The sequence below is a fragment of the Macaca nemestrina genome, chromosome 12 (genome assembly GCF_043159975.1).
Source record: "Macaca nemestrina isolate mMacNem1 chromosome 12, mMacNem.hap1, whole genome shotgun sequence".
Classification (NCBI taxonomy): domain Eukaryota; kingdom Metazoa; phylum Chordata; class Mammalia; order Primates; family Cercopithecidae; genus Macaca; species Macaca nemestrina.
In genome coordinates this window covers 8,214,224-8,227,395 of record NC_092136.1, presented here as the reverse complement: position 1 = coordinate 8,227,395, position 13,172 = coordinate 8,214,224, and the positions used below count along the sequence as shown (strand labels likewise).

Sequence of the window (13,172 nt, the reverse complement as noted above, 5' to 3'; positions counted from 1 at the left end):
GCTGCTTTAAACATTATTTTTTAATTTTTTATTTAATTTTAAAATTGACCAATAATAATTGTATATCTTCATGGGGTACATAGAGATGTTTTGATACATACAATGTATGATTAACAGAGCAGGGGAATTAGCATACTCGTCATCTCAAACTCTGATCGTTTCTTTGTGTTGAGAACATTGACTATCCTCCTCCTAGCTATCTATAATTAATATTGTTAACTGTGGTCATCTTTCTGAACACTAGAGCTTATTCCTCCTATCTAGCTGTAATTTTGTACCCTTTAAGAAATCTCTCCATTTCCCTCCCCTTCCCCTGCTATTCCCAGCCTTTAGTATCATCTGTTCTACTTTTTACTTCTATGAGATTAATTTTTTTAGCTTCCATGTGTGAGTGAGAACATGCAGTGTTTTACTTTCTATTCCCAGCTTATTTCACTTAACATAATATTCTCAGTTCCATCCATATTGCTGCAAATGACAGGATCTCACACTTTTTTATGGCTGAATAGTACTCCATGGTGTGTGTACACCACATTTTCTTTATCTCTTCCTCTGTTGTCGGACCCCTAGGTTGATTCTGTCTCTTGGCTATTGTGAACGGTGCTGCAGTAAACATGGGGGTCTGCATTGTCTCTCTGATACAATAATTTCCTTTCCTTTGAACAGATTCCCAGTAGTGGGATTGCTGGATCATGTGGTAGTTCCATTTGTAGTTTTTTGAAGGAAACTCCATGCTGTTCTCCATAGTGGCTGCACTAGTTCACGTTCACTAGTTACAACAGTGTAGAAGAGTTGGCTTTTCTCTGTATCCTCTCCAGCATTTGTCATTTTTTGTCATTTTAATAGTAGCCAGCCCAACTGGGGAATATGATAACTCATTGTGGTCTTGATTTGCATTTCCCTGATGATTAGCGATGTTGAATTTTTTTTTTTTTTTTTTTTTTTTTTTTTTTGAGACGGAGTCTTGCTCTGTAGCCCGGGCTGGAGTGCAGTGGCCGGATCTCAGCTCACTGCAAGCTCCACCTCCCGGGTTTACGCCATTCTCCTGCCTCAGCCTCCGGAGTAGCTGGGACTACAGGCGCCCGCCACCTCGCCCGGCTAGTTTTTTTTTTGTATTTTTAGTAGAGATGGGGTTTCACGGTGTTAGCCAGGATGGTCTCGATCTCCTGACCTCGTGATCCGCCCGTCTCAGCCTCCCAAAGTGCTGGGATTACAGTGAATTTTTTTTATATGTTCGTTGGCTATTTGTATGTTTTCTTTTAAGAAATGTCGGTTCAGATCGTTCGCAGATTTTTTTAATCGGATTTTTTTTTTTTTTTTTGCTGAGATATTTCAGTTCTTTATATATTCTAGATATTAATTGCCCATCAGATGAGTAGTTTGCAAATATTTTATCTTATTCTTTTCACTCTGTAGATTGTTTCCTTTGCTGTGCAGAAGCTTTGAACATTCTTGTACCTGTCTTGTTGTGGTGTGCCTTCCTTTCTCTTGGGTTCCCTTGGGAGCTGGGTATAGGAGTAGACACACACACACACACACACACACACACACACACACACACACACACATATATATATAAAAAATCTAATCAACTACCAAATGGTTTTCTCGAGTAACTGTACCATTTTCCACTGTCCCCAGCCATATGTATAAGTTCCTGTTACCCTACATCTTCACCAGCACTTGGAATTATCAGCCTTTATAATTTTGCTGTAAAATTATTTTCTGCTGTAGAAAAACAAAGCAGAAGTGTCATCAGGGAAGGACTCTTCCCTTCAGGCCTTGGTCCTACATTTTCACTGCATGAGAAGCGCCCACCAGGGAAACATAGGGTAGCAAGAAACTTGGGGTGGGCAGCTAACTAACTCAGCTTCCTAAACACTGAGACTACTTCTTACAACGTCTTGCCAGACACAGTCAGTGTGAGTCATCCTCACAACTGTATCTGGGAGTCTTTGCATCAAATGTGTGCAAATGTGGGTTTATGGAGAAATTTATCTTATTTCCTTAGTGTTCTCTGTTATATTAAGATATATGTTTAAAACGTTCACTTATAATTAAAATAATTTCTTGTAATTTGCTAATAAAATGCTTTATACCAACTTAAATTGGTCCCTGGACTGTGATAGGCCTGTGTGCATCATGTCTTGACTACTCCTGTGTGACCTAGGGACGTTTTCTTAACTCTTCCAGCATCTGTATCTGTAAAATAGGTATAATACCCACCTCTTAGCATTACTGTGAAACTTAAAAGAGATAATGAAATGCATGTCAGGCAACTAGTACATGATAGATGCTGAATGAGGGATAGACATTTTCTTGTACTTTGAAGAGTTAGAATACATTTGAGTCCCCAAGTCCCCTTGAGTCATGCCATTGAAAACAAACAAAAACATCATGTTGAACTGATTGCCACAGGTTTCAAAATCTGTGTGCTGTGTTACATTTCTGTGAAAACATGGAACATATCCAGTCTTGCTGTTGCTTTACCTAAGGTACTAAATCTTTCTTGGCCATCTTGTTAACATAAGGTGCTATGGCATAAGGGCCTGTCTTGTCTCTTTATTCAACAAATATTTATTGGTCTGTGATTTTTTTCCTCCTAACATAATTCTGCCATGTTATCCTATGAGGTATTTATCTAAGAGCCTTCTGAGGCATAATAGAGCAGTGGTACAGAGCGTAACGTGATTGTTTGCCTTTCCCACTGGACTGTGTAGCCCACATCCTTCTACAACTCCAACAACTGGTTCAGTACCAGGCACAGAGCAAATGTTCTCTAAATGTGGGCAGTGTTGAATGAGTGAAGAATCTTAAGCAGAGAAGAAACGCATGTCCCTGACTGACTCCTGTGAGACTTTTATCTTGCAGTGAGTTTATTCAGCAGCCACAAATCAATTTGAAGGTGGAAAATGTTTGCTTTGAAAACAAGGAAAAACCTAACCCATCAGAAGCGTTCATGATTGGCAGTCTGCAAAAGTTGATCATACATATTGAGTTATTATCGTCATACCCAACTAAAACAGAGCCAAGAAACTAGGGGAAAGGCACTCAGGGCATTGCTCCAGAAATGGTATTCTCTGCAAACCTGGCTGCTGAAACTGCCTGCTATAACCTGAAACCCGTTTTATCTGATGTCTACTGTGATGACGTGCTGCAACTCTAAGACTACTTTTGCCCACCACTGTCACTCACCTGTCAGAGCTTGCCAATTTCCCAAAACCTTACTTGTGCCGATGAACTTTCTCGAAGAGCAATAGTAACATTTCTCTTTTTTATAAAACATCTAAGCTTCTCTTTGTTCTTTGGACATACCGAAGACTACCTGATCTACAGGTATGCCCCCAATTGCAGCAGTTTTTTCCTCCTCAGATAAAACATTTGAATTTCAGAGATTTGTTTCTATTGTATTTGATTTTGGCAAGCCTCAGATGAGGACGAACGTTGGGCATATTCAGTCTTTTCCATTTGCTCATCCCAGTCATGTCCCATTTCGTTTTGAGCCATCATTCTGTGCCTTGATGAAGGCACAAAATTCAGTTAAACAATGTACATAGTTAACTACTTTTGTTTGTTTGTTTTTTGTTTTTGAGATGGAGTCTCCCTCTGTCACCCAGGTTGGAGTGCAGTGGCGCACTCTCGGCTCACTGCAGCCTCCGCCTCCTGGGTTCAAGGAATTCTCCTGCCTCAGCCTCCCACGTTTCTTTTTATTTTTAAGAGACTGGGATCTTTCTATGTTGCCCAGGCTGGCCTCGAACTCCTGGGCTCAAACAGTCCTCCCACCTCAGCCTCCTGAGTAGCTGGGACTGCAGGAGTTAACTACCTTTCTGAATAGCCACATCTCCAGTCCCTGCTTCCTCCTCTAACTCTGCCCTTCTTGGCCACCTCTTTTAAAGGCTCTTGTGATTATATAGGGCCCACCCAGATAATCGAGGATAATCTCCCCATCTCAGGAGCCTTAACTTAATCACATCTGCACAGTCCCTTTTGCCATGGGACTTTGCCAAGGTACCATATTCACAGGTTCCGGGGATTAGGAGATGACATCTGGGTGGTGGGGGTTGGGTATTCGGTCCACCACAAGAAGATTAGAGTTAGAATCCAGCTCTGTCACTTACTAGCTAAGTGAATTTGGGCAGGTCACTACTCCACTTGAAATATTTTCTGTTGCATGCATAGAACAGTGAGCCCCCAACACACATCCACACAGTCCTATTTTTGAGGTCTGGGTGAAATAATATAGACGAAGAGACCTGATAAGTTTTCATACATTGTATTTGATTTTGATTCTAGCTTAAAGCAAAGAAAGATTTATTTTTTTTCTTTGTGTTAGTCAGCAGGTCTTTGAAAGTACTTGGGTGACTGGGCGTGGTAGCTTATGCCTGTAATCCTAGCACTTTGCGAGGCCAAGGCAGGCGGATCACCTGAGGTCAGGAGTTTGAGACCAGCCTGGCCAACATGGTGAAACCTGTCCCTACTAAAAATACAAAAAGTAGCCGGGTATGATGGCGGGCGCCTGTAATCCCAGCTACCCAGAAGGCTGAGGCAGCAGAATTGCTGAAACCCGGGAGGCGGAGGTTACAGTGAGCCAAGATCGTGCCGCTGCACTACAGCCTGGGCGACAGAGAGAGACTCTGTCTCAAAAATAAAAAAAGAAAGAAAGAAAAAAAAGAAACTACTTGGGTGAGGTTAATTCAAAACCAGAATTTAGTTCTGTTGACCTGGATTTGTCCTCCTTTAAAAAAAAAAAAACATGAATTATATTAATTTCTTCACATCCTTTTGTTAATCTGATTTTAACTAGAAACCATTTTAGGAAACTTAATGTGACAAATATTTGCCGAGCAACTGTACTGTGCCCAGCATTTGGGCAGATGCTGGGGGGAGAGTGGTGGAGGGGCAAGCCTGCTGCCTGCCCACCGGAAGTTACACTCCAGTGGCAGGATAGGAGTTGTGCTGGGGATACATCACAGACTTTGCAAGGCATTGGGGGAAGTTCTCCTGGCAAAAATGCATAACCCAAGGCTGAAGAGGCGTTAGCTGGCAGGCTGGTGCCAACAGAAGGAACGGCAACCTCCAAAGGCCCCGAGGTGAGAGGGTGGCACTGCCAAGGAGCCAAAGGAAAGTTAGTGTGGCTGGAGCAGAGGGAGGGCAGTGGAGACGCAAGACAGGGGCCTGAGCAGGGCCTAGAGGGCCTCAGCACGGAGGAAAAAAGAGGCATGAAATCCAGTCGGATTCTCTGGACTTGTCATGACTCTAGTCAGCAACATCCCTCATGTGTCCCGTTCCCCAGAACCTCTCCCAGGAGAAGAATGTTTGAAGACTTTGACCACCTGGGCAGCCACAGAAAGGCAGCGTCCAGAGTCTCCCTCCTACTCCTGCTGGAAGTCCAGGGTGGCCCTGCTGTGGTAAGGCCAAGGTCAAGTCAGAGCAGAGTTACTGAGACTCCACAGTGAGGGACAATCCTGTCACTTTTGAGTTGCAGGGAATTTCTTGATTTGTGGCACTGAAGATGTTCTGCATATTTGGAGCAAAATGCAGCTGAAATAGAATTTGTGACCATTTAACCATTTCCTGCCAAATGGTGTATGTTTTGTTTGTGTGGATTATCTTCTCTTGCTAAAGATTTATATCTGTACATCTGTCAGGTGTGATCAGGTGGAAAGTAGAAGAGGAACTGTGTGATTCTCCTCCCTTGGTCTCCTCTTCCCCCTCAGAAATGGCTCCAACATACTAGGCATGGAAAATGTGTTGCCTTTGGCTTGAGATAAATGACATCCATGGAAGTTCACACAATAATGTACCTTTTGACACTTACTTTTAGAAGCTGGGCATGGTGGCATGTGCCTGTGGTCCTGCTACTCAGGAGGCCAAGATGGGGAGGATCTTTGGGCCCAAGGATCCAGTCTAGGCAACATAGTGAGACCTATCTCTTAAAAATATAAACATTAAGTAAGAGGGGATAATCTTTCACTGAGACAGGGGACCCCTGGGACTGAGGACAGCGTTCTCACATTCTTACTTCAGGTAAGGCAGGTTGCCTAACCAGTTGTTCATCACTTTTCTCATAAGTTCCCTGCATATGACAGTATCTTCCTTCCCTGTTTTTCTAGGCTATTCAGCTTGACTCTGAAGAAACTCGTCATGCTAAAAGAAATGGACAAAGATCTTAACTCAGTGGTCATTGCTGTGAAGCTGCAGGTGAGTAGGGCAGGACTGTTGGTTCAGGGCCCAGGGAAGCTGGATAACCATTTGCCCACTGCTGGGGCTTCAGAAACACCACTGGGACCACCTCTGGCTTCCTCCTCTCAGCACAGCAAGGTACACAGTGGAAAGATGACAGAGCTCACGGGACCTTCTGAGCCCAGCTCTGCCTCTTGGTTAAGGCACTCAGTTTCTTCAAACCTTTCTTTGTCTGAAGAACAGAAATGGTTTTTCCTACACATACTATGAGGATCAAGTGATATAGATCCTAAACTGTTTATTATAAACTACTCAGAAATTACTAGGCTGGCTAGCATTGGTTTCAGTCTTAGTCCCAGGATTGCTAGATCCAGGTAGATGCACGGGTGTGGGAAGCACTTCAGAGGTTTTCTTTTTTTTTTTTTTTTGAGATGGAGTCTTGCCCTGTCTGTCACCCAGGCTGAGTGCAGTGGAGCGATCTCGGCTCACTGCAAGCTCTGCCTCCCGGGTTCATGCTGTTCTCCTGCCTCTCAGCCTCCCAAGTAGCTGGGATTACAGGCACCTGCCACCATGCCTGGCTAAATTTTTATATTTTTAGTAGATACAGGGTTTCACCGTGTTAGCCAGGATGGTCTCGATCTCCCGACCTCGTGATTCGCCTACCTCGGCCTCCCAACGTGCTGGGATTACAGGCGTGAGCCACTGTGCCCAACCTGCACTTTGGAGGTTTTCTATAGCGTGGAAGAAACTTATAGATTGTTATTTCAGACTGGGCAATTTAAAGTTTACTGGGATATTTTATCTTCTATATAAATCCCACCTATAACTCCTTACATTTAGTATTTTCAAGGGACCCACAACATTTCACAAACATTTGTGTTCTTAAGTATTCCTGAATTTAAGGAAAGGAGAAGGGAAAAGCTGAATTATAGAAGGGCTCAGGAATTTACCTGTTGCCAGCTAATTACCAAACGGCAGAACTGGGACCAGAAACTAAAGAGTGGGTAATTTGTGTGCTCATTAAATCTCATTACCAGACCTCCCTTAACTGATTAATCCTTTCTGCTCATGACTCCCTGGAGTAGAGAGAGATTCTGCAGTGCCTCTGGAGTCACTAAATAATGACTGGAGTCTTCAGCTTAAGGATGGTGTATTTACTGAATTCTTATTCGTTGAAAAATAGCAAACTGTGATAACTCCCTACTAACCAGAATATTTTATTAGCTAGTTCACCTACTATGCTGCAATTTATTGTACTATATCACCTTCATTAAAATCCACTTCTATATCACTCTCAGTGTGTGAATCATACATTGAGGTGCCTGGGCCTCTTTCTGGGATAAATACATTAGTCCCAAATACATAATTTAGTCTTCAAAACTTAAAATGTTGGGCCGGGCGTGGTGGCTCACGCCTGTAATCCCAGCACTTTGGGAAGCTAAGGTGGTGGACCACCCAAGGTCAGGAGTTCGAGACCAGCCTGGCCAACATGGTGAAACCCCGTCTCTACTAAAAATACAAAAATTAGCCAGGCATGCCTCTAGTCCCAGCTACTCAGGAGGCTGGAGCAGGAGAATTGCTTGAGCCTTTGAGGGAGAGGTTGCAGTGAGCTGAGATTGTGCCACTACACTCCAGCGTGGGTGACAGAGTGAGACTCCATCTCAAAACAACAACAACAAAAACTTAAAATGTTTTAATTACTCATGAATCCCTGTGTGTCCCACCTTATATTCTAATTCCCTGTTCATTTTATGAATAATTCCTTCCAAATCTATGAAGTGTTCCCAGACACTGTTTGTTGGGAAAGCGACTGTGGGACAGCGATGTGAACTGTTAGTGTCTTGTCCTCCTCTCCTGATTTTGGTCCCCATTTCTAGGTCACAGGCAGTGTTCCCATTTTCAGGAATTGCTTCCTTTGCTAAAGAATGTTGCTGTTCTGTGCCGACACCATTGGGGTGGTTTTGAAAGTTCCCTACTGAGTTTGCCATCCCTGCAGCTAAATGCTTTTGCCAAAGAAATAATTTATTTCCTGATTAAATATTTAGCATTCTATAATTCTAAATTATACCAAAACTACAAATATTTTGAATTTTTAAATTGTTCTCCTTCCAAGTGGCTGAAAGTAATTACAGATGTCACCACATTCATTTATTCAGTCACTTATGTATGCATTCATATAATAAATACTTATTGAGCATCCATTATGTGCCAAACATTGTTCTAGGCACAGGGGATACAGCAGTGATCAAAACAGACAAAAATCCCTGCCATTAAGAAGCACTGAGCAGTGATTCCCCAAAGGAGATCTGCAGACTCTGAAGTCTCTAAAACACTTTCAGGGGGTACAGGAGGCTACAACTATTTTCATGATAATACTGTGGCATTATTTGCCTTTTTCAGCGTGTTGACTTTTGCACTGAAAGTACAAAAGCAACAGTGGATAAAGCTGCTGGTGCCTCAGCACAAATGCACCCAATGTCCCAGGAGTCATTGTGTTGTTTACCATCTCATGAGTGAAATAAGAAGATAAAAGGGCTAGGCACAGTGGCGCACCCCTGTGGTCCCAGCTACTTGAGAGGCCAGGGCAGGAGGGTCACTTGAGCCTAGGAGCTGGCTGGAATGAGCTGTTTGTGCCAGTGCACTCCGGCCTGGGCGACAGAGCGAGACTCCGACTCAAAAAAAGGGAGAGAAAGCCAGTTTTGCTTAAGAATGTTCTCAAGAAAGCAGTAAAACTTGTTCATTTATTACATCTCAACCTTGAGTCTGCATCTTTCTCATACTGCATGTGATGAGATGGGAAGTATACACTGAGCACTTCTGCCTCGCAGCAAAGTACGATGTCTGTCTCTAAGACTAGTGCCTGGGTGAGGTAGAGCTACTGAGTTGTGAACTACAGTAGCTGCTTTTTTTCATGAACACCATTTTTACTTCAAAGAGGGACTTATAGACAAACAGGTTATTTAGACTCAGGTGTTTGGAAAGTGTTTTCTTAAAAATGAACAGAGTTACCCTATCAATTCAAGGAAAACAACTTAGTTTTGGTTGCCAATGATAAATAAAATTCCTTTTTTTTTTTTTTTTTTTTTTTGAGACAGAGTCTTGCCCTGTTCAGTGGCGTGATCTTGGCTCACTGCAATCTCCATCTCCTGGGTTCAAGCGATTCTCCTGCATCAGCCTCCCGAGTAGCTGGGACTACAGGCGCCCACCACCACGCCCAGCTAATTTGTGTATTTTTGGTAGAGATGGGGTTTAACCATGTTGCCCAGGTTGATCTCGAACCCGTGACCTCAGGTAATCTGCCCACCTTGGCCTCCCAAAGTGCTGGGATTACAGGCATGAGCTACCACATCTGGCCAAAATTGGAGCTTTTAAGTGAAAATTAGAATTTTGGAAAACTTGTTTCTGTCACTGAAAGCTTAAAAGCTTCCCAGTTCTTAAAGACTTTTCTGAAGAAATCAGAAGTGATATTAAAGATTTTGAGTTTTTTATATTGTATAATATATAACATTTGAATATTTTCTAAATGACTAATGCATAAGGTTACAAAATCATGCTGGATAAAAGATCCTTTCAAAGAACAAAATAGACCAGTGGATTGGGTTTTTAACTTTCTATTTTAAAATAATTTTAAATATACCCAAGAGATGCAGGGATAGTCTGAAGAGTTCCTGTATACCCATCCAGCTTCTCCCAATGTTAACATCTCTCTTAAACATGGTACATTTATCAAAACTAAGAAATTATCATTGGTATGATACTATTAATTAAATTAGACTTCAGATTTCCTAGTGTTTTCATTAACATTCTTTTTCTATTAATTGGATTTTAACATATAAGAGTATGAAAGTCTTATTGATATTATTTAAAATTCTACTTTGGAAAAAAAATTTTTACTTTGCAACTAATCTTTAAGAAACTACCACTTAGAGAGTTAATGGTATAGTATCAAAGGAAAATAGTCCACAACTGGCTGGTCACGATGGCTTATACCTGTAATCCCAGCACTTTGGGAGGCCAAGGTGAGAGGATTGCTCAAGCCCAGGAGTTCGAGACCATCCTGGGCAACACAGCAAGACCCCATCTTTACCAAAAATAAAAACTATCTGGGCATGGTGGTGTATGCCTGCAGTCCCAGCTATTTGGGAGGCTGAGGCAGGAGGATTGCCTAAGCCCAGGAGTTCAAGTTTACCATGAGTTATATTCACACCACTGCACTCCACCCTGGGCAACAGAACCAGACCTTGTCTCTAAAAATAAAAAATAAAAATAAATAAAAAATTCCACAGTTGTCTAGAAAGGCTGTTAAAATGCTCCTCTTTCTTCCAGCTATAGATCACATTGAGTCTGGATTTTCTGCATATACTCAACCAAACTAGTTTTGCAACACATTGAGTACAAAAATAGGAATGAGAATCTAGTTGTTCTCTATTAAGTCATTCATTAAAAAGATTTACAGAAATGTAACACTATGCCATCTCCCTCATACACTGCTGTTGGGAATGTAAAATAATGCAGCCACTGTGTTGTTTTGTTTTGCTTTTGTTTTTATTTTAGAGACAAGGTCTTGCTGTGTTGCCCAGGCTGGTCTCAAACTCCTGGCCTCAAGCAATCCTCCCGCCTCGACCTCCCAGTGCTGGGATTATAGGCTTGTGCCACCATGCCTGGTTCTCAAAAGGTTAAAGACAGAGTAACCATATCAGAGTAACCATATATGACTTAGCAATTCTACTCCTAGGTATGTCCCCAAGAGAAATGAAAACACAAAAAATCTAACATGCAAATGTTCTTAACAGAATTATTCACAAGCTAAAAAGTAGAAACAATACAAGTCCATCAACTGATCAATGGATAAATAAAATGTGGTCTAGTCATACAGCTCCGGAATACTACTTGGCAATAAAAAAGAATGAAGTATATCCATGCTCCAGATGGATGAACCTTGAAAACATGATGCTAAGTCAAAGAAGCAAGACACAAAAGGCCACATATTGTATGATTCCATTTATATGAAATAGGCAAATCCTTAGGGTCAGAAAGTAGATTGTAGTTGCCAGGGGTTAGGGTGGGAGATGGGCAGACTGGGGAGGGTGATAATTAAAGAATATGAGGTTTCCTTGTTGAATGATGAGAATGTTCTGGCACTGACTGTGGCGATGGTTGCACAGCTCTAAACATACTGAAAGCCATTGAATTGTACACTTTAAATGGGTGAATTGTATGGTATTTGAATTATATCCCAGTAAAGCTATGATTTTTAAAAAAAACTATGTCTTCTCACTAAATTATTTTTGTTTCGGGAACATACTTTTCGTTTTAAAACTTTGTATATAAACACATAATAGGTTTATTGTTAATTTTAAATGGATTAATAAATATTTTAAAATATCTGTTTTAATTCATAATGTGGTGACTATTGATAGATAAACCTACATAAACAAAATATTAATAGATATATCTACATACACAAAAGCTTTTTGGGATTCTTTCTAGGAGTGTAAAAAGGACCAGGCACAGTGGCTCATGCCTGTAATCCCAGCACTTCAGGAGGCTGAGGTGGGCAAATCACGAGGTCAGGAGATCGAGACCATCCTGGCTAACATGGTGAAACCCCGTCTCTACTAAAAATACAAAAAATTAGCTGGGCATAGTGGCGGGCGCCTGTAGTCCCAGCTACTTGGGAGGCTGAGGCAGGAGAATGGTGTGAACCCGGGAGGCGGAGCTTGCAGTGAGCAGAGATCGTGCCACTGCACTCCAGCCTGGGCAACAGAGCGAGACTACGTCTCAAAAAAAAGAGTGTAAAAAGGTCCTGAGGCCAAAAATTTGAGAATTATTATAGTAAAAGGAAAGAAACAATAAACAAAATAAACGAGAAAATTATATGTAGGCATTCCTTAAAAATTTTGTTTTATTTTATGAGATGGAGTTTCACTCTTGTTGCCCAGGCTGGAGTGCAATGGCACGATCTCAGCTCACTGCACCCTCCGCCTCCCGGGTTCAAATGATTCACCTGCCTCGGCCTCCCAGATTGCTGGGATTACAGGCATGCACCACCACACCTCACTAATTTTTGGATTTTTAGTAGGCATGGGGTTTCACCATGTTGGTCAGGCTGGTCTCAAACTCCTGACCTCAAGTGATCCACCCACCTTGGCCTCCCAAAGCGCTGGGATTACAGGTGTGAACCACCGTATCCAGCCACAGTCCTTAAAATCTAATCCATTCCTGAAAATATGTTGGATGGCAGAAGCCTATATTTTATTATTTAAATGGGAAAAATAAGAAATACAGAATATTACAACACTGTAATTGTGGTGTGTAAATTACTCATATTTTGAGTAGGAAGACTAAAAGATGAGCCTATCAAAAATAATAACTATGGGCCAGGTGCAGTTCATGCCTATAATCCCAGCTCTTTGGGAGGCTGAGGTAGCTGGGTCACCTTAGGTCAGGAGTTCGAGACCAGCCTGGCCAACATAGTACAGCCCTGTCTCTACAAAAAATACAACATTAGCCAGGCATGGTGGCACATGCCTGTAATCCCAGCTACTCAGGAGGCTGAGGCAGGAGAATCACTTGAACCCATGAGGCAGAGGTTGCAGTGAGCCAAGATGGCACCACTGCACTCCAGCCTTGGCAAAAGAGCAAGACTCTATCTCCAAAAAAAAAAAAAAAAAGAGGGAGGTGGGATGAAGTTGAAGTGTAGAGTTTTTATTGGTTTTCTCTTTGCTTCTTTATTTTTTGTTTTTGCAATCAGAGTTAAGTTACCATTCAGTTTTTAACGATGGGTTGTAAGATGTTATTTGCAAGCCTCATGGTAACCGCAAATCAAAAAACCCTGTAACAGATACACAAAAAGCAAAAAAATAAAAAGCAAGAAATTAAAACATACCATCCGAGAAAATCACTTTCACAAAAAGAAAGACAAGAAGGAAAGAAGGAAGGAAGACCACAAAACAACCAGAAAACAAATAACAAAATGGCAATAGTAA

At 41.8% G+C, this 13,172-nt stretch overlaps 1 protein-coding gene across 1 annotated transcript in view; it reads left to right on the top strand.

The window, feature by feature from the left end:
* The window catches only part of LOC105469623 (phosphofurin acidic cluster sorting protein 1), a 173,699-nt gene that overhangs the window by 113,674 nt on the left and 46,853 nt on the right, over window positions 1-13,172 (top strand). Inside the window, exon 2 of the mRNA XM_011720925.3 lies at window positions 6,114-6,201. Coding sequence (XP_011719227.1) covers window positions 6,114-6,201 — 88 coding nt within the window. The remainder of the gene's footprint in view (window positions 1-6,113; window positions 6,202-13,172) is intronic.